Source organism: Pavona decussata, unplaced genomic scaffold, assembly GCF_977016875.1.
Source record: "Pavona decussata unplaced genomic scaffold, jaPavDecu1.1 SCAFFOLD_114, whole genome shotgun sequence".
NCBI lineage: Eukaryota > Metazoa > Cnidaria > Anthozoa > Scleractinia > Agariciidae > Pavona > Pavona decussata.
In genome coordinates this window covers 7,171,166-7,192,500 of record NW_028145528.1, presented here as the reverse complement: position 1 = coordinate 7,192,500, position 21,335 = coordinate 7,171,166, and the positions used below count along the sequence as shown (strand labels likewise).

General features: G+C 39.2%; 2 protein-coding genes and 1 pseudogene across 2 annotated transcripts; 1 reads left to right on the top strand and 2 right to left on the bottom strand.

The window, feature by feature from the left end:
- Window positions 1-13,960: 13,960 nt before the first annotated feature.
- On the bottom strand, window positions 13,961-14,960 carry LOC146470553 (uncharacterized). Its single transcript, XM_085121945.1, has 2 exons — window positions 14,939-14,960; window positions 13,961-14,520 (listed from the first exon to the last, which is right to left on the bottom strand). Exons 1-2 carry the CDS (start codon window positions 14,958-14,960, stop codon window positions 13,961-13,963), a joined length of 582 nt encoding a protein of 193 aa, XP_084978071.1.
- A 2,382-nt stretch (window positions 14,961-17,342) lies between these two features.
- Window positions 17,343-18,453, top strand: LOC146470552 (uncharacterized; annotated as a pseudogene).
- A 427-nt stretch (window positions 18,454-18,880) lies between these two features.
- LOC146470551 (uncharacterized) lies at window positions 18,881-19,771 on the bottom strand. Its single transcript, XM_085121944.1, has one exon. It carries the CDS (start codon window positions 19,769-19,771, stop codon window positions 18,881-18,883), a length of 891 nt encoding a protein of 296 aa, XP_084978070.1.
- Between the last annotated feature and the right edge of the window lie 1,564 nt (window positions 19,772-21,335).

Genomic DNA, 21,335 nt, shown 5'->3' with positions numbered 1-21,335 from the left:
CCAATGTGCAGTAAAAATTGACAACTTACTGGGTCAAAGAACCAGCACTCCTTTGGTCTAGAATAGCTAGAATTTCTAATTGTCGAATAAAATACCCTACCTGCGAATTAAAGATTACCCAAAAAACAAAGCTGAAGGTAAAAATTTCGAAAATTTGATGAAATTTGATCCTCGCGTCACATGGCAGTAATTTGATCCGCTCTCGAGGAGACGTGTTTGTTTACGCAAGATTAGGCAGTTATCACGTTTCATCAATGAAAATAGAAAGAAAAACAGGCAATAAAGCTTTCCTAATTAAAACATTTATTCAAATAAGTCTTTGTATAGGTCTTAGAAGAAAACGCATATAATTTTTGCCGCAAGGCGACCGACTCGCAAGCGATTTGAAGCAATTGCGAGTCAATTTTGAAGCGAATTTATCGACCCGTGCGGAGCACGTTTTTCAAAACTTTTGCGAAAACTGTTCGGAATACGAAGAATCGATCAATTAGAATAGTATTTCAGTACAAATCCACAATCAAACCTGTAATTCTTTGTGAGTTGTATTGCGAGAAACGCTCTAACATAACCAAGAAAGTCCATGGCGAAAATAATGATTTGAGATGTCCGCCAGCTCGTCGCCTCGGTAAAACTACAAATTTTCCTCGAAGCATAATTTCTTCGCCGTTAATGCTTGGATTTCCACTGTTGAAACTGTCGAGTATTCCTTAGAAGTTCCTCTTTCGATTTACCGTTTCAAAAAGGTGTGTTTTCCTTCGGAAAATGCGAAATTGGCGTCTTGAATATTTAAGCCTAAAGCGCGTGGCCCGCCATTATCGATGAAATCTGATATTTTCGGAAGACAAAAACCTTTTTGTGTCTAGACCCCCCTGAGACCTAAAAATATACGCGCAGACGATAGATTCTGATTGGTCAGTCTTTTCTAAAGACAATTAGAACAATAGAGGACAAAATTATCCCTTCTAGGGGAGGCAGGAACCTAGCGCGGACGTGCGAATTTTATTGGCCGGTTTTGGGTGCCTCGGCCGTTAATGGGTTAAGTTGATATATAGGTTATTTGGGTTTGATGAAAAGATAAGATTTCACAGTCAGTTTGAGGGATTGTTGCCGGATCTCAAAGTCACTGAAGACATTTTTATTCCAGAAAGCTATATGTAATTTTTACGCAGTTTGTATAGTTTTCATACTCTAAGTAATATTAAGTTCCATATATTTTAATTGTTATTGTTTTTATGACCCAAGCCAAAGCAGTTGGTGATCTCGGATCAATAAGGAAAATGTTAGCCATCTTTTGCTGTCTACAACTGATTTTTCAAGTGTTTAAAGATGTGGGCACCAGAGGTGTAACCAAGGACAAGCCAAAGTGCAGAAAGATGGTCATCCCAGTGTCCAACAATATTTTAGGTAATACAAGTTAAGAAACATCAGTCCCAACGCGAAGAAAAAAGGACCTTGACAAAGAAATAATCAGCCACTTGATACCTCTCCTTCACATCAACTGTTCCTGGTTCACTCTTCTTTTTTTGCCTGAGTCACCTTCCATACTGTTTACTGAGCCACTCAGGTCTTCCACAACTACTGCCAAGCCGTCCTGTTTGTCATCATGTATATAACTGCATCCGCCACTTCAACAACCTCTATCTTCCCTGGCCAAAGCATCTCAACTGTAGCAAATTTCCTGGCTATCCTTAACTTCCATCATCATTCCCCTGTCTCAACAGCAGCCTTTACTCAAAATGTGTCCAGTTTTCATTTTCTTTTAAGCCGCTCTCCTATGTTCTCTACCACCATGTCACCACAGCTCATGACTTCACACAGAGACTCTGCCAGTGACACTTTTTATTCCAAATTTATTTCGTTTTTAGTGGAGTTTGTTCCAAAACTCATTTCGTCTCTGCATATTGTTTTTCCTTTTCTTTACGTTTAGGTGTGTTTGTGTCTTATGTTTGGTGTCTCAGGTTTTGGGTGGACCAGCCTCCACTCCAGAATATGCCATTAAGGGAGATTGTGGGACCACTTCCCGCTATTCCTGAGCTGTGAAACTGTTTAAGACCTGTCCTTGAACTAGGGTTTAACTCTGTTTGCCATTTTAGGCTTGTGAAGATAATTTTTGGAAGAAATTTATACAGGGTTAAATGCAATTTAACTTAGTTAACGACTTGGGGCAAGTTTGCTCCCTGATGTCATGGCGTTAGCATTTATTGGTGTGTAGTTTGGGCACTGGTGATGACGTTAGGGTTTGGGCATTTGTCATAGCATTACTGTTTCAGGTCTGCGGGTAGTTACTTGGCCAGCGGTATTCTCTTGCAATTTAGGCATGCGTGATCGAAACTTTACTCTTCTCAGCGTTTTTCATAACGTGGTGGATTTATCGCCTTCTGTAGGGCGTTTTTGTTTTTCTTGGATGTTTTTCTTTGAAAGTGTTTTCTTAGCAGTCAGCCTTTGCTTTGTTCTACACAAGTGCTGTCTGTGTATCAGTACTCGTTTTTTATGGTGGGTTTTTGGAGGCATTTTTTAGCTTGGTATTGGCGTGTTGTCCATTCATTGATTGGCTCGGAAGGCTCACCCGTGCTCAACTTACAACAGCTTGTTGGTGGGCGTAATCCCCTCTACATGCACATCTTCACCTTCTTAAGCTGCTACCGTGGTAGTCCTGACCGCAGGAACATCCTTGCCTTTTTCAAAAGACATCACGTCCACTATCTCCCAAGCGTTCAATAACACCCTGCCGAACAACATCGTGGTAATCCGGGGTAACACAGCCCCTGTATGTAGCCCTCCTTCAGTAGTTACATCCAACATTTGTTCTGTTCCTGCCATGGTAATTGCGGGCTTGTTGGCTGCTTCTTCAGGTAAGTTGACGTTTTCGGCATTTGTGTCTAAATTCCCATCCACATCAGCCACCACCAGCTCTAACTCGGCTCAGCCCATGCTGTCTTTTGCATCACCGGTGACCGCCACTTGGGTAGTTCGCTTTTCCCACCATTAGTGGACAAGGCATTCATTGTTGGTCCAGGACACGCTCCAATTCCGACCAAACTTGCTTCAAAGATTATGAGCAGTCAGTTTGTGGACTTAGCAGACCTATTGTCAGCATGATAAGGGTTAAGAAGTCACTGAAGACATTTTTATTCCAGAAACCTTTTTCTGTAATTTTTATGCAGCTTGTATAGTTTTAGTACTCTAAGTAGTTTTAAAGTTCCATATATTTTAATTGTTAGTGTTTTGACGACCCACAGTGAACTCCATTTAAAAAGCAAAATGTTAGCAATCTTGTTCTGTCTTCTTCTGATTTTTTCAAGTGTTTGAAGGTAAAAAGGAGAAAGAATCTAACGCCATTAACGATGATCTAACTTTGTCAATAGAGGAAGACACACAAGAAAGCAAGTGCAAATCAATGCTGTTACAAGGCACTTAATTAAACAATTTGCCAAAAACGTACCACCTGAGTCTGGTGTTTTAGTGGTGTTTAGAAAGCTGCCAGTTACCACTGAAGAGTTTGCACAATTGATTAATTTAAATCAAAGCACAGTTGTAATAAGTATTTTGTGAGATGATGTCTTTGGAAACTGTTGATTAAAATGGTATCTGATTTTTTTAATCCATCCACTGGATGTGATAAAATTAACAGGTGAATGACTGGGAGCATAACCTGGCTTTCCAAAAATTTGCCAACAAACTTTGTTTGGGTTTGGCTGGATTTTATTCCATTTTGTAACAGTTTATTTATTTATATACATTATTTATACAGAAATTCAAGTTGGCCCTGAAATTAAGCTGCTAAAAATTGGCCTCGGATTATAAGAAGTTTTCACTCCTTCTTAGCCGTTGTAACCAAAGAAAGTTTCTCATAATCAGGTTACAATGCAAATGGGAATCTATCATAATACAACATTATTATTACTGTTGACATAACATGGCGGGCAGATGTGAACTTTCTGGCTCTGATTATGGTCAACCACCGACACAGGACTTGAGAACAGCATTCAGGAGTGATTGAACTCTGAGATCAGTGCCAATATCGAGGGCTTAAAACAAGATTTACTTATCCTTCAAAAAAAGGTCGATGAAATGCCAATTACACAAAAACGCTTTTAGCGCCGAGCTTCTCGATTACAAAGAGATGTATGAGAAGGTGCTATCAACATTATCTAAAAAAGATAATGAAATTGAGGTGTTGGAGGAAAAGTGTTTTTCCTATGAGAGCCAAGTTTTGTCCTTGCAACAAGAAAATGATTCTCTTAAGCTGGCAATGAAGATCATTATGCAAGAAAGAAGCAAAGGCAAATGCCACCAACAAAAGATATGTGATTGTTGCTCACAAGTGGGCCCACTTGGGAAAAGTGCGAATGACAAACATATCCAACGGCCTTTGCCTGATTACAACATAGAAACTCAGAACAGATTTGAGCTCCTAAGACGTGAGGTACAAGTGCATGTGAGAAAAGTGGACAACCGTACTGCAAATAACAAAGATAGACGGCAACAGCAACAATCACATGTTGATTCATCTGAAGCGAACCGGGTATTCGACTAAATTCCAACCAGTCATCACCGCTATCAGGCCTAACAAGTTTCTTCTCTTTCAAGTCAAGTATCCTCTGAGAGGCCAATGCATGTCTGGAATGCAAGCAAATATCTCTCAAGTTAGTGTAAATAACTCCAAGAGCAGTGACGTCGGAAGAGCAAGGCCCATAGTGTTAATTGGTGATTCAGTGATAAAACACATTGATCAAAACAAGCTTTCAAAAAGACATGTACACAAATTGTCATATCCCAGGAAAACCACTAGTGAAATAGCTGAAGCTGTTGACAACATCCCTGTAGCATGTGATCCATCCTGTGTCATAATCCACACTGGTACTGACAATCTTCCATCAGAGTCTGCTGATTTAGTGTCGCTGATACCAAGAGCCTTGTATTGAAAGTGAAAAACAAGGTTCCTAACTCAAGCATTGGTCTCTCGGGTATAGTCTACAGAACAGATGCCAACATCGACGCTTAATACACCAAAGTCAATGAGATAGTCAAGCTCCTGGCAGGAGATAATAACTATTTATATTGATAATTCAGTTACTGACGTCTCAGTATTAAAATGGTAGTAGCATTCATCTGAATGCCAAAGGGTCATCACTGCTGGCCGTGCAGTTTATTAAGTTCTTTAACCTTTTGACTCCTGTCGTGTTTCCATGGTTTTTGCATAAATTACCTTTTTCCAAGAGCAGTTTTACTCGTTAATTGCGCAGTAGATAAATAAATATTCTTGGCTTCCAAAATTAACTGAATATTAAACTGGAATGATTAAACAAATCTTTTCCGACGTAAAATAATATGGTTACCGATTAATCATTTGCCGAAAAACACACTTGAACGCAAAAATTGCTAAAATTCACGGCATGTTGATGAAGACCTTTGGCATATCAAATTTCAACCCGGTTATGCAAATTGTCCTTGATTACGCATCTGTCACTTCTCAAACGAATATATGAATTGACAAAGACACAAAAATCAACAAAAAGCTTTTCCAACAAAACTTTTTATTGAAATAAACAATATATTTGCTATTAGAGGCAAAAAACTTTCAGTTTTTTTGCGTGCGTGCAAACACGCATGTATAATTTGAAGACGCTCCGTGTTTGTACAAGGCGATCACTCGCAGTAAATTCGGGCACGCTTGTGATGAAAATTACAGAAGTTACAGAATTCTGGTTCAAATCATCACTTAAACTATTTGTAAAAAGCATCTCAACATCGGAAAACATCATTTACCGTGTTGTCACCATTGTCCTGGTCTTATAAACTCCGTTTGAAGCCCGCGGTTCGGTTTTAACTTTTGAGGCATATTTCGGTAGCGGCGTGGAAATCGAAGAGATCACAACGCGAAACGGCTTTTCGCTGTTTTTTAACGCCTCCAAGTTCTCTTTTTTGATGGTAGATTATTGTTCACGGTTATTCCTTTCCATTGTGAACTTAAAAAAGATGTACTTACTTTAAAAGATGAAAAAAAAAAACATGTCTTGAAACTTCAGGACCGATTCACGCACGGCACCATTTTGTAATTTTGCTCAGCTCCATGCGGTAGGTTCAAAAGGATCCTTTCCCCTACCCCCTAAAATGCTTTAAAATATGCGCAAAAGACAGATTCTGATTGGTTTATCATTCTACTAGCTATTGTGACCTTTTCAGGACCAAAAAAACTCCAGGAGGGGAGGAAGAACGTATCGAGTTTCACGCGTGGAGCATGCGCGAGGGACGGCCGGTTTTGGCCGGTGTAGGAGTCAATAGGTTAAGATCTGATGCTGGCAAGTATAATCAGATTCTTAGGGTTTTCAGTCCTCAGCTACTACACTAGATTAGTTGTAGTAAGTTTTTGCACTTTGTTTAGGATAGTTTGGTTATTTCTAATTTTTATACTCCTGATGGATTTTTACCATGTTTAAATAAAGAACTACCGGTATTCAACTATTCGACACAGCCCTTTCATATCTGACCTATTAGGGCATATTTTGAAATGTTTCAAGTCAGTCTTTATGTTCCAGGCCGTAAGTTGTGTACTGACCTACTCCAAAGTGTCTCTCGCTGTTCATGAAAATTTCACATTTTGCTACTATTTGGGTTTTGTCCCCTGTTGCTCTTAGCTCTCTAGAAAGGCTCCCGACTAATATTATAGTAGTATCTAGAGCAAAATGAATTGGCACAAGACCTTTAAGCTATGGCTTTCGTTCCTGTAGGTTATGGATCCAGAATCATAAAAATGGTTCACATTTATATATATGGCTAGCGTTGTTTTTATAGCCCATTAATATCATCTTCAGTCACATTTTCCGACTTAGCTCGTCATAATTATGATCGATTCCACCTTCTTAGTTAGGAAGGTTCAAATTATACAGTCACATTTGCCACTGTCTTTGTAGGATTCCCCTCAGGTTACTTAAAATCCAGTGAAATACATTTTGAGTTTTTCGAAACATGACCAAATCGTCAGTTCACATTTTCCATCCTCACCATTGGCAAAGAAAGCCAAACACACCTCCACCTGTAACCACTAACAACTTGGCCACGTCCGTCAAGTCGTTCTTGTGTAATGGAATTCCAATGTTGGTGCCTCCATACTGTTCAGGGAAAGAGAATATGTGGCCTGTTACCACAGCCAGAAATTCCAACTTATCTTGCTCTCAAATTCTGTGAGAATTCCAGTACCTATCTCTTGTTGGACAACTGGTATAAACACAAAAGTACTAGTTGACAATCGGCTACACTTTGTTGGTCATATACTCATACTCTCAAAAGCTTTGCCAATTGTTTTTTAAAGAACTTTTCTAGTCGTTCATGAAGCCCATGCCAACCATTAATGATTGCAGTTTACATGCACCCAGCTTACGAAACTCAAGACTGACAAAGCTGCTGGTCTGGATTGACTTCTTCCTCAGTTATTGAAGGACTCAGCTGATGTCATGGCCAAACTTATGACCATATTGATTAACATATCTTTAACTAATGGACATGTTCCACTTGAATGGGAATCTGTCCGCGTTGTGTTTTAAAAGTAGCAAATCTGAGGACACGGCCAATTACCACCCAATTTCTAACTTCCCACCAATCTAAAAGCTCCTTGAGAGAGCAGTCCACACCTATCTTTGACATTTTTTTTAACAAGCAGGCAGCTTCTCAGCCCTTGTCAGTGCCGGTTTCTTAAGTTTGTGAGGGTGACTCCACAGAAATGGCTGTTATCTCCTTCACTGATACCATGCAAGCAAGCTCTCGAGCTTGTAGCAATGTCTCAGGAATTTGAATATCGTCATCGAAAAAGTTGGTGCAAATTGCTGATTGGTGGATATTAAATTTGGTGTTTACGTCATTACTCTTCACCTGGTCGTGTTGACAATTCAAAAATGGTGAAAAGCGGAGTTTCAGATGGAGAGTGAAGGTCGGCCAAATTTAGGTCTGTTGTTTTGCTCAGCCAAAAAAAAAAGGTGGACATATTTCAGCTTACGCTACAAATTAAAGCCTCAATTCCCAGAGCTTTGGTACGGTGTTAGCAATGACCTGCCATTTTTTTTAGGGCAATGTTCTTTAGAAGCACAATGGTTTCCTTTTGATCTGGCACTCTCACGTCTGGTTTGCCACTTGGCCACAATTGAGATCCTACCGTCTTCTTTGCACTGCTTCTTTTTACCCTGGCTGGACTGTGTCCAGTATTCAACATTTTTTTCTTGTCCAGTACTTTTTTGGTTGGCACTGAAGTTGACAAGGTTCGCTTGACCTTTAGGACGACATTTGTGACCTCTATCTTTTGGTCAATCGGTTTTTAGTGTGCTCACAATAAAGTTAAATGCTTCACTCTTTTCTGATTCTTGTGGCACACAGTAAGCAAACTAGATCAGAGAAACTAGACTTTTTGATGGCAATGATTCCTGTCTTTCGAAGTCATTTGTAAAGTTGGTGTAGATAGAGATAGATAAAATATAATCGTATACACGTATACATAGAGCATCGTGCAATGGTCAAAGGCATAGTAGCCTCACATTTCGTACTGTGATTGTCTCAAAGCTTGTCAGCTTTGACTGGATCGAAAAGTGCATAGCATGACAGCTCTAGACTAAAGAATCTTGCTGGGGAGAACAAAAAGCATCGCAAGAGGTAAATGTGTACTAGGAAAACATTTGTTAAATGGTTTCGTGACTAAGAGCTATTTTACGTTTGTTTCAGTTTCATCTCCCATCTGATTGTTACCCAAACAATTGATAATTGTCGGAATCAAATGAAGTGTTCATGGTTTTCAAAGCTGCACGGTAAGATGCCTTGTTCTACGTTGGATCAGACATTTTTGGTCCTTTGTCATGTGTCCTGATCATATCTAATCACATTTTAGAGGTAAATACCTTTACTGCTCAATGTTGGATGGATAACATGATAGATAACAAAGACCAAAAACTTGCTTGTCTTTTAGCACTAAAGTCAGTTCATCAGAGACATTGAAGGGATAAGAAACTTTTTGATACTCCTACATGTAGGACACATTGACTTAAGGATTCTTTCATCAAACGACATAGCATATGGTTATGTGTGACAAAAGATAATTTTTATGATATTTTAATTATTCATAAGTCTTTTGCACTTCTAATGTTATTATCTTTTTAGACATCTTATTCAGTTGCTGAGACTGTAAACTTTGTATCATTTAATAAATGATTTAATGATTTATAATGTTCATCAATTTTGATAAAATTTCACAACAATGTTGGATGGTATTGGAAACTCATGCCTTCACAAATTTCTTAACAATGTCTGGTGGGAGAAGGAAGAAGTCACATTTCTAACAAGTTTGGTTCACCAAATTGTCACTAGTTGTAGCATTGCAGAAACTATGGAAATGGAGCCAACAGTCCCCTCTTGTACATTTCCTGCAAGTGGTGCTTTAAAAGACCCTGAAACCCAGCCTGAAGAAAGCATCATGGAGCCTACAGAAAATGTTGTAACACAAACTAAGGGATTCCAGTACATGTTTCAGATACAGAAAGGTTGCAACTGTCCAGTTTATTTCCTGACCAAAGAAGGAAAACTTTTGCAAGACAATGCCAATGTGCTTGAAGTATACATTTATGTTTCATGTTCACTGTACACACATTCAGTTTAACATCATATGGTGCTAGCACTGGGGGTTGATGCAAACCTTGTGCAAATGATTATTTTGGTTTCCTTGACAAATAAAATTTTTTCAAAATTTTATTTAAGTTTGCAGATTTAAGAACTTCTATGGTCACTGCTCAAAGTCAGGTATTCAAGCCATCAACTTCTTAACTGATGACCTTGAAAATTGATTTCTGTCATCATACGAGTAAAAATTTAGACAACATGTACATTTTATGTACAGTGGATGATGGATTACCGGTACATCTCAGCAAACCTGGAAACTAGCTATGTCATCCAGAGTGCACTGCAAACAAGTATCACACAAAATAACTGCCATTGTGATGCGTTCAGGACTGCAAGTTTTTACTGGCTTTTCTACAGTTACATGTAGCAGTACCACTGGATGCTGTCAGTTCACAATTCACCCATAAGCTCAGATAAATTGTTGCTTGATTATGGGATAAATGTGTTTCATTCACCAGGCTGATTGTGAGACCAATGAACACCCAATTTGTCTGGCATGCATGTGACTTTATCACTTAAAGTTACAACTCATTACATGCTGGCAGCGTTTAATCCAAATCATGAAAGGATCTGTTACAACTAGAATTCTAAGTGGGTAATATTTTTATCTTTCTTATGTCACGAAGTTGTATAATTTTCTACTTCAGATATTTCATATTTTTCTCTTGCTTACACTTTACGAGTTGAAACTAACATTACTGGTGATCATTAATGGGGCTATCCCCCTTTTTTTGCCTTTTCATTTATGTGATCTAAGAATGCCTGTTGGTTTGCTGGTGTAGTTTTGATCTGGGTTACTTCACTTTGCATTGCACTGCTTGCATATGGAATATTGATTCCTATTTGTCTGGTTCAATATCAGACATGTCTGGGAGATAATCAAACAATCCCTCTGAAAAACTGTTACGTAACTAGCACATGTCTATGAAATTGTACGCCAGTCATATGATCTATTGTTACATAATGTTTATGTCTCTTAACTCTTTTTACGATGTTGTTCTGATCGAACCTACAGAAAGCGTTCCCAATAAAACCATATCTTTGAATTATATGTACATTACGAAACATGGTGTCAAAAGTAGAGTAAAAGTAAAGAGCGTGGATGAATATGTTACACATCTGCACTATCTTGCCTGTTTGTGTAATTTCTGCTCCTGCCTGCAGGATTCGCCAATTCACGACCGAATCGTGCTTGGTATTCATGGCGCTCACATGCCAAAACGCCTACTACAGCAAGGAAAATTAAGCCTTCAAAAATGCATCAACATCTGCTGTACCGAGGAAGCATCGACCTCGCAAATCAAGCTTACGGGCCAGCAACCTAAAGAGGAAAGTATCAACAAAGTCACCATACAAAAGAAACCTAAAGCAGTTCGAGGCGACTGAGGAATGCGCCACACGTGGTATGTGGGAAATCAAACACCACCAGTTTGAAAACCATCACAGATTGCTACAACTGCAGTGGAAATCACCCAGCACGTTGAAATTTATGCACAGCATGGGGAAAGCAATGCAAATCATGTGGCAGAAGGAATCACTTTGAGCACAAATGCCACCAAAAGAGGAGGTATAGTACTGCGAATGCCGTCAAAGAAGTTGAAAGTAGCGACTCCGATTACATTGACACTGTATGGTTGAAGTCCGAAACCATTAATGTTGTGATGCAAGAATCAAAAGAAATCTACACGCAGATGCTTATCAAAGACCGAGCTGTCCAATTTTACGTGGATTGCAGCGCAACCGTAAATGTCCTCCCATTAACCAGATCTTTGAATTACATTTACATTACGAAAAAAAAAATTTCCGCAAGCTTTTCCTTGTCACCACAAAAACTAGAAATACATGCATGTACATACTTAGACTGCAATAATAGTCATTTTTTTCTGTTGGTCTCTCATACACACGGTCTTCAAATGAAAAGTCTGAAACAAGTGTATAAACAGAGACTGGGACTGGGCAGAAACGCCAGGCTCATGAACTTCCCATGCAAGGATCCATGCTTTCAGCACAAATGGATTAAGAAAAAAAATACCTCCAGGGGAATAAGGGATATAATTTCACTTCAATGATCCTCCTTTGATGGGACAATTTGCAATGCAACCTTTCTTTATAGTTAATACCACATGCCGTTGGTAGTTTATCATCTAATAGTTTATCATATCATCTAAAATATTGTAACAAGTCTTCTCTTATAATACTACGAAAACCATTGATGCGTGGAATGGGACCGAATTTTCGAATCACCACCCCTCCCACTTTCATTAACAAATTCCATGAATTCCTGGGGCCCCGTGACTTTGCCGCCATTGAAGTGTCGCCGCGGCCGCTTGTCTGAAGTGTCGCTGCTTGGTGCCGTTTCTATTGTACTAGTAGAAAAAAACATCGCTGAAATCATGGAAAGATACGTCTTTAAAATTGTGGGTCCAAGTGGAAAATGGATAAAGATTTTTATGAGTACAGAGGAGGTTAAAGCTTTGACTATGGAGGCCTTGTTAGAACGAATAATTGAAAGATTTCCAAGCCTAAGAAAAAGGAGTGTGGTAGGTTTGAAGTACCTCGATGGGAATGACTGGTTCCAACTTCTTGCGGATGATCTAGATTCGTTCATAGATATGATTGAGACGGCAACAGTAGAAAGAGAAAATTTGAAACGAATAACACTAAAGGTGAACGAATTAGCATTAACGCCGCCCAGGTCGGAAAATGGCCGACGGAACGTCTCAGAAGCATCTTTGAACATCACCATCACCAGTTGCTAATTCAGAGAAAGGTACAACAGATGTTGACAATGCAAGAAAGAAGCAAAAGTGAGTCGCATCAAGGTGTTTGGACGAACAATTATCTACTTCCGAGCCCATGTTTCAGTATGAAACACCAACGCAAAAATTCTTCAACAAACTTGAATCAGACAAGAAACAACAGCAAGAAATAGCGCTGAAGAAAGAAAATGAACTTTCGGAAATTGAAATGAGTTTCAAGGGGTTAGTTGCAAATACCAAGCCGTTGTGTTCCAATTGTCATACCTCGGGGCATAACAAGACAATGTGTTCATTTTCTGCTTGCCTTTCCACGACAATTTGTAAAGACATAAAGAAACATTCCAACGAGGAAAGATACCATAAATCGTTGCAAGCTGAGCTTAAAACCACTAAGACCAAATTTAAGAAACTGGATGAAGATTTCGCTTCAAGAACGAACGTTTTGCCACTAGTATGAATACATTTGCCACTAAAGTACAATCGGATCTGATTAACAGCAACAAAGGAAAGTATTTGCGGCAAACGGTGACCGGCGAAAGAGTTCCCAACTGGCTCGTAGTAAACACTGATATGAGAAAACTAGAAAGAATTTGTCACGGTAAAATTCCCTTTCAAAGTGAAATGCAGCAACTTTTAAATGAATACAATGAGAGCTTCGCTGTAATTTCGGAACCGTCGAGAAAATAAAAAGATCGCTCCATAAACCCGGTGAGAGACTTGTGGGAGCAAAAAGGAATCAATTTTCCTGGCAAAGGCATGCTGTCCAACAGTGCTACCATACAACACAGTCACGGCGTAATTTACGGAAGACCTAGTAGCAGCAGTACTAGCGCAGCTTCTGTCGCCACATGAGGTCCTCAGTTACTGTTGGACGAGCCTACAACTTTGGAAGAAGAAAATCGCCACCTCCAGTTGGGACTGAAAGAAAGTTTAAAGATGTGCCCTTCAAATGTGGAAAACAATTGTGAGTCCAGTCAGGATTATGGCCTTTCATTGCTATTTGAAGCTGCGAAGCTTGTAAGCAGTGACTGAGTCATTGCTTACAAGCTTCACAGCTTCAAATACTAGTAGCAATGAAAAGCCATAATCCTGACCAGACTGAGCTAGCTACTAGCAATATAAACACTTCGAAGAAAACAATTTCAGTTCTCCGTTGTACTACCTTGTGTTAGTTTTGAAATATTATTGGAATAATCACAGAGATGAAAGACGTTTTCCATAGTATAGTATTGCGTGACATTCGAGTGCAGTGTTGTGGCAGTGTTAAGTTGTTGTGTTTACAGGTGTTTTACTATTGGTCATAAACTGTACGTTCTTTACTGAGTTCAACTTCAATTAACAATTTCAGAAGTTGAGTTTCAAATAAGTCATTTTTTTTTGTTTCTCAATGCGCACAGTGTACGTGCAGTTAATTAACACTTTACATTCGCAGACTGATGTCTCACTCAGTTATTGCTTCTCATTTCAGACAATAAATATTTATATGTAAAGTCTGCCTTTTGATCATAGAATGAAAAGCTAGAAAGAATGAGAGTTTCTTCATGTTAAATGTAGCCACTATAGGCAAAAAATCCTCTCATATTTCCAGGCGTAATTTCCTTCAGTGCTTCGTGAACTGTCACATGCAGACTGTCTCTCAAAAGTTCTCGATACTCAAAGCATCTCAGGATCGTCTTTAGCTTGTTGAAAACATGTTTGGCTGGGTTGAATTTGGGGGAATATGTTGGTAAATAGACGGCTGTGCAACCAGTGTCATCCAACCATTCACCAAGGGCCTGTCCTGCTCGGTGATGATGAATTGGCGTGTTGTCAAAAACTACATGATCACCATAACTGTACGCCGGTGTACCATCGGGAAGATAAACAGAAGCTGCTTCTTCGAAAAAATTTAGAAAAGTAAGCGCATTGCTGTTACCTTCAACTGTGTTGGCATAAACAATTCTGTCAAGACCACACATTAAATTTAGTGTAATGTTTGGAGAAGTTGCGTACTGCACGATCTCAACAGCTGGAGTGCCAATAAGAGAATGACAGTAGTTAGGTCTTCCAACATCTGGAAGCTTGATTCCTGATTCATCAAAGAACTTAAGTTTATACGGGTCAACTGTGGAAATATAGTTAACGTTATGCGGTTCAAATTTGCATATGTGACATGTATCGTGCTTTCCTAATTAGCGCTATGGAATCAAAGCAAATGTGATTTCTACCAAGAAAAAACAAAGTTGTGAAATAATTTATAAAGAAAATCGAAAACAGTAACGTTGTTGAAGAGCTGGCATAAACTGTGAAGTTCTGGTTCAGAATTGATTTTAGTTCATTGTGCACCGAATCTGCATATCGGCAACTCGAAGATGTCAAAGGTTACCGCGCCGCGCTTACATCTAAACCTTCAAAACCAAAGATTTTGATCCGAAACTTTCATTTGCAAAGCATTGTGATTTAGCCTTTTAAACACATTGAACTTGTATGTGTAAAATACCAACAAAACAATTGATTTGCACTTGAAAACCAATCAACCAAACTTGCAAGTGAAACATACGACATCCTCAATGTGTTCAAGAAAGTGTAACGCAATGGCTTCATAGAAAAAAAAACTATAAAAGATCCAACTTATAATGTTTATTACATTTTCATTTTATTTACATTTACTCGAAGACGCTTCAGTAAGGTTCTGCAGATTTACTAGCCATTAGCTCCGATATTCCAACCTGACACTTCCGAATAAATGGGCAAAGACAGATCAACAAGTTCGCTAGTCTTATTCGCTGCCGTCGTTTGCTTACACTGACACTCAACTTGATATTCTCGCAAAACTCTCGCAATAAAGTCAAGCCTTAGAAAATGTACTTACAGTTTTTTCACCATCTCGAGAGACGAGACTCTCGTCTCTCAAAATGAGAATCGCGTCTCGCGAGACGGGACCTTGTCTCGGGAGACAAGAATCGCGTCTTGCGAGAGGGTGGTGACTTACTCTTGAGCAGTACTGTAGTTGCCCTCACTGTCCAGCCATCAAGTCACAAAGGTCAATTTTAGTAAAATAACAATCGATGGGATCTTCTCCACTTACCTTTCTTGCATGTTTGGCAGTGCTCCCATCCTCACGATCATTGTCATCAACATCACTGTCGGCATCCCTGGAATTCCTATGGGGAAAAAAAGAGTTTCACAAAACATTCAATTTATTGGTTTTATCGAAATGAACCTCACTCAGGACAAAACATTAAAAACACCCAGAAGATAACCCACAGTCCACCCCAGAAGCTACACTGTAGTCAAGTAAGTGAGGTTCTGACATTTTTGAGTAAATGTCAGCTTCAAAAAATGCATTTGCTGTATCCTTGTTTTCATCAAAGAAGTTTATAATGTCAAATGCCTCGTCTGACCAAGCCAATGACTAAAAGAGTAAAAATATAAATTGCTAAACTCTGAAAAGAAGTATGTGTTTTACAACAGGGAATTCCTCAACTTGAGTTATCACCATCAAAAGTGGATGTTTTCTTAGAATAGGAGCACTGATTTTAAATGATCTGACGTAATGAAACATAAGAACCCATAGCCACTGAAGAGACACAAGAATTTCTTCATAAAGAAAGGCAAATTTGAAAGGATTGTTCAAAAACATGAAAAGGGATGTGTTAACAGTAAATTAAGAAAATTAGTCTGCTTGATATTATAGGTTCTTTCTGATGTTTTCTGTAAGTAGTCAATATAGATAGGAAATACACCAACAGAGGAATTTACCTTGGGGGACCCTTGTTGGAGGGAATTCAGATCTGCTAATAGGCTAAACGTTTTGGACTTCACCTTCGTGATAAACAAAAAACAGAATGAGAAGGGTGAGCAGGCAATGAGATTAATGCTCACAATGTTCAAACTAGTTATAGTCTATAAATTTAAATGAAAAAATTAATCAGATCAACAACAAAATATCATAGGGTTCCGTGAAAATGTTTTCTTAGATTTAAATCAAATAAGCAAATGGATTGTATTTGACACAAGTTTGCAACACAATGTTTGACCACTATAGAAAAGACCATGATTCGTGGTAGTGTGTTCACATTCCAGGGGAAAAACTTTGCAGAGCATGCCCAAACTTTGATAAAACAAGACGCTGTGGGAGCATTTACTTGGGCGTCGTTGTATTAGGAGTATCTGAGCATGCATGTTAGTCCAGTCTTTGGTGACAGGTCAATGATAAAAGATTCGCTAAGGCATCATATTAGCGATAAACTTGATGTAGTTCGACCGAAAATGTCACGCAAACAAAAACAAAAACATTACTCTCTTACTAAACATGTCAAATTTTGTAACCATGAGGTGTATCTAAGGTAATGACGGATTTTGGCAACAAAGGAGTATTTGTGGTTCCAGTGGTAATGGTGAATTTTGGTGACAGAGGGGTATTTGTGCGAATTCCTTTCCACCCTGAAATGCCACCGTCAGGTATATCCTGGAGGTAAAAGTGAGGGCAAATTCTTGAAAGTTGTGTTGTTGATTACGTAAGCTTATCTGCGTTGATTATTTCCAACTCTGTTCATTTTTAAATGCAAAACGTAGACACTCAAGCTACGTACTTACACTATAATTTGAACACTACCTCATGCAAAAAGCAAATAATAGTTGTGGTTACACTAGCCCTTTTACCCGTGGGTAACTGGCATTTTCCCACAAGTAAGAATGTTTTTGTGTGTAACCGCTTTTCCCAGACCGAAACTGCCTTTGGGTTATTTCCATGGATACGTCAAAGAGAACAAAAGAACTTCCCATGAGAGTTCCCGAACTGAAAAGTTCGGTTTATCTGCTCCCTGAGGTGGCTTGGCCAATCATCATGCAGAACGTAGCTAACACAGGAAGTGGCTTGCTATGCTCTGAGTTGACCTCTGATACGCTTGGCTAATTTCGTGCTTACTGGTACCACAACGCGACATGGCAGGGTTTCGTGCATCACTGTGAGTATTTATTTCTTTATTTTCACGAGTTTTCTCTTCAGACTATCAGTTTCGAAGTTCATCAAGTTGTAATCTTTTTGTTTATCTGTTTATAGGAACGCTCGTCAAAACGAAGATCCCTACTACAACGGGTATTTATATCAATCAAGAAACCAGACACGGCAGCAGGGAAATCACACTGGTAATCCCCTGTACATGTCTGATGTTGGCCGAACCCAAAATCAGCCTCTACCGCACTATCCAGCGATGCTAAATCTCTACGCGATATACCAGAACCCATTGCCCAGTGCTAGCAATCACCTTCAGTTTGAACCAGACAGGGAAAGTGCTAGTTCAAGTCCAACAAGTGAAACCTCGAACAGAAGTGACGATCGCAACAAGTGCAGTAGCTGGTCGTTAACCGAAGAGAGATGCTTAATTGCCGCCTAAAAGGAGTACTACGATAGACTTAAGTCTACAAAAAGCAGTCAAGGCAAGAAAAACATATGGGAAGATATCTTGAAGCAGTTTCAAAGTATGTGCTTGGGCAATGGTGTGGAGTCGGAAAAGTCATTAGCACAGCTAAAGGAGGAGTGGCGGGCGCTCTTGGATAAATACAAAAATGTATGCGACCACAACCATCAGACGGGAAGGGAACGGAAAACTTTCACACACTACGAGGACATAGACGAATTTATGGCTCGTCAGACAAAGTCAATCCAAGATTTGTCAAGGAAACAAATTATAACTCTGAGGATACCGACGACATTTTATCAACCAGAAATCAAGATTGTGGCAAGAAACCAGAGAAACGGCCAGTCACCACAGCTGAAAGCGAAATTGCGGACCCAGAGAAAACTGGAAAAACTGGGCAAAAGGAGGAGAAAGGATCCAAAAAGAAGAACAAAAGGCTTAGCGGCGATGACATGGAGCTAGGAATCCTTGACATGATGAAGGCTCAGCAAGACGCCATTAAAAGATCAGAGGAGAACGACGAGAGAGTTTTAGAAGCTCTTCTCAAATCTCAGTCAGAAGTGCAACGACAACACCAAGAATTTGTTTTGTCTGTATTAGGAAAACTTGGGGACATATTTGCTTCCAAAAAATAGCTTCTAACTCAGTTTTCATTCAAAGGGGAAAAAAACAGTTTATTGATTGTTGTATAAAGAAATTTTAATTGATCTTGAATATCATTCAGTGGACACTGAAACACAGAGTGCTGTGAAATGATTACAATTGAAAGACAAAGTACAAGAAGGTTCTAAAATTATACATCTGCTGTTTCTTTAGTATAACATACATTTCAGTTTTTAACTAGCCTGATTTCCTGTGATTATCCCGTGACTGTACATTTTACGCTATTTTCATTGATTTTATATCACAGTACTATATATTCAATCTTCTGTTACTTTCAAGTTCGGATCAATCCGATCAAATATATAATTGTTTTAATGAATTGCAAATCAAAAATTTATACTTATTTTGCAACCTTCTATAATTTAGAACGCAACGAGGACAAAATCAAGGGGGTACTGTCTATTGATTTGCAACGTATCGAACAAGGGCTTGTAGAACCGCAGCAGCGGCCTGGGAGGGGGGGCCACTGTCGTTATCATCATTGTCACTGTCATCATCATCACTATCATCTATGTCGACTTTATCTCCTCGTAAAATACAAATGTTATGTAGCACACGGCATGTAATGATAGTGTCGGGTATTCTGTCGCTGTCTTCGTCTGGGCGCTTAAGTAAAACCCTCCATCTTCCCTTGGTCATACCAAATGCGTTTTCCGATACTATTCTCGCCTTAGATACCTCTTGATTAAACTTCCTCTGGTGTCGCGTAATACCACCATTATTCCTTAAATGGTCGGATAAGCCAGGTTTTTTTTGGATAAGCAGTGTCTCCACGATAAGTTGGCGCACTACAGTTCTGCCTAAGTCAAATGTGGGTTCCATTAGGATATTCTCATCTTCAGCAGCCCAATAAAAGTCAGTTAAACGTAGCATCCGAGCATCATGTAGGCTTCCAGGAAAACCGGTTGAAACGGATAAATATAAGCCAGAGGCATCAACTATTCCCTGTACTAAAAAACTGTAGAAATGTTTACGGTTAAAGTAATCTTCATGGTTAACTTTCGGGGCCTTAATAGGAACATGGCTTCCGTCTATTGCTCCAACTACATTAGGTATTTTACTTTTATTGTCAAAACCTTCAATTTTTTTAGCTATCTCTGCTGTAGTAGATGGAAACTTGATAAACTCGTCTTGATGTCGGCAGATTTCTTGGACAAATTCATGGCAACATTTTACGACAGCCAGTTTTGCCAACCCAACCATCAGTCCGCACGAGCGGTAACACTCACCAGTAGCTAGTCGCCAGAGACTTGCACCAATGCGCTTTGGAACTGGAATGGCATCTCGCATCCTAGTGTTCTGTCGCTGAAGTGCCGTTCCAACGAGCTGACATATATATTCAAATGTATCGCGAGAAACTCTAAAGTTTTCTTTCCACCAATGATCGAGTGCATTGTTATTTAGAAGCTGCTCAAACCAATTCTGTGGTCGTGGAAATACCCAAGCCCTTCTTGGTTGAGGAGCAAGTTCGTGACAAGCTCGTAAAGATAGATAAAACGCCGACAAACCTTGCAGGTAACGTAGTAGGAAGCGCCTTCTTCGCTGTCTTCTCGCAAAAAAACTGTTGGATTGCTATATTTATGGAGGACTGTCGAATAATTATCAGGAGGATCACTGAAATTAAGCTTACAAGATCACAATTCGTGTCATCCATGTTTCCTTTTATGTTTCCCGCCAAACTGCATGGTCATTGTGAAATCATATCTAATTATATTTTACCCCGAGGGGAGTTCTTTTACTGTGTAACCACATCAGGGAAACATGAAACCTGGGCTAAACCGAACCCAAGCCATTTACCCTCTGGAAGGCCCCAAACCCAAGGTGTGTGTAACCACAACTAATGCATACAAGGACTGTATTTGTAGAAGAATTATTCATGTTTAGCTATGTTTCAGAACTCTCGAAGCCCGCCGCGCCGAAATCGTTGAGACAGCGTATTTAATTCCAATCATGCAATCTTCTGATTACATTTTTATCAGCAGGACAAAACAGCATTGAAGCTCAGCCTAAGTCACGAATATGTGAATAACATACGCATTTCAAATGTTTTACTGGATGTTTGTCGTTTTCAAATGACATGCTTGACATGTAAACAACATTTTATTTTCTATCAGATTTTTATTTACGGGAATCATTGTATTCACTGCAAGGTCAGTAAACTTTAGTTTTCCATTGCTTCCTTTGATGTGAATTTTCACGCTTCGTTCTAAACTTGATCACTTGGTGTATGTTTATACGCCCCGTAAAACAAAAGTTAGATTCATTATCTTACCAATTGAAATAAACAAGTACAACAGGAAACAACATTTCAAATGTCCGATATTTTTAGCCTTGTAGCTGTTTCAAAGGTTTTATGTCATCACTCTAATAAAGGGCGTTTTAGGAACGCTCACTACTTAGTAACAGAAAGTATTAGTCAGAAGTCTGTTCCACCGTTAAGTAAAATCACACTATTTACAATAGTAAGTTCTGTTTCCTTTGTACTTTAAACATGTCATTAAATACACATTTCCATTGTTATACACGTCTCTTATCATCACTGCGTTTTCCCGTTTCACATAGGCCCCATGGGTCATTTTCAACTCTTTCAACCTTCCCTTCTTATTCTCATCATAACAGCACTCACCTGCCTCCCCAAGGCAGCATTCACTGCCGTTCCGGTATACTAGTTTAAAGTGTGGTATTTCACGGGATCGGAAGCTATTTGCATGACTAGAGCGAAACATCCCGGACTCAGTGTGGCTATTTGCTGTACCTTGTAGAAGTTCTGTAGAAAGGTTAGAACAAAAAATAAATCCGTTACTTCCCCAAAGATGTCTTACTTTCACAGAACAAAAATGACTAAAAAAAAAAA

Excerpts from the sequence above, each read along its gene's own strand:
- LOC146470551 (XM_085121944.1), bottom strand. The coding sequence starts at position 19,771 with ATGCGAGATGCCATTCCAGTTCCAAAGCGCATTGGTGCAAGTCTCTGG.
- LOC146470553 (XM_085121945.1), bottom strand. The coding sequence starts at position 14,960 with ATGTCGTATGTTTCACTTGCAA. Across the intron at positions 14,521-14,938 it reads GTCGTATGTTTCACTTGCAA|TTGACCCGTATAAACTTAAG; the intron begins GTTTGGTTGATT and ends ATATTTCCACAG.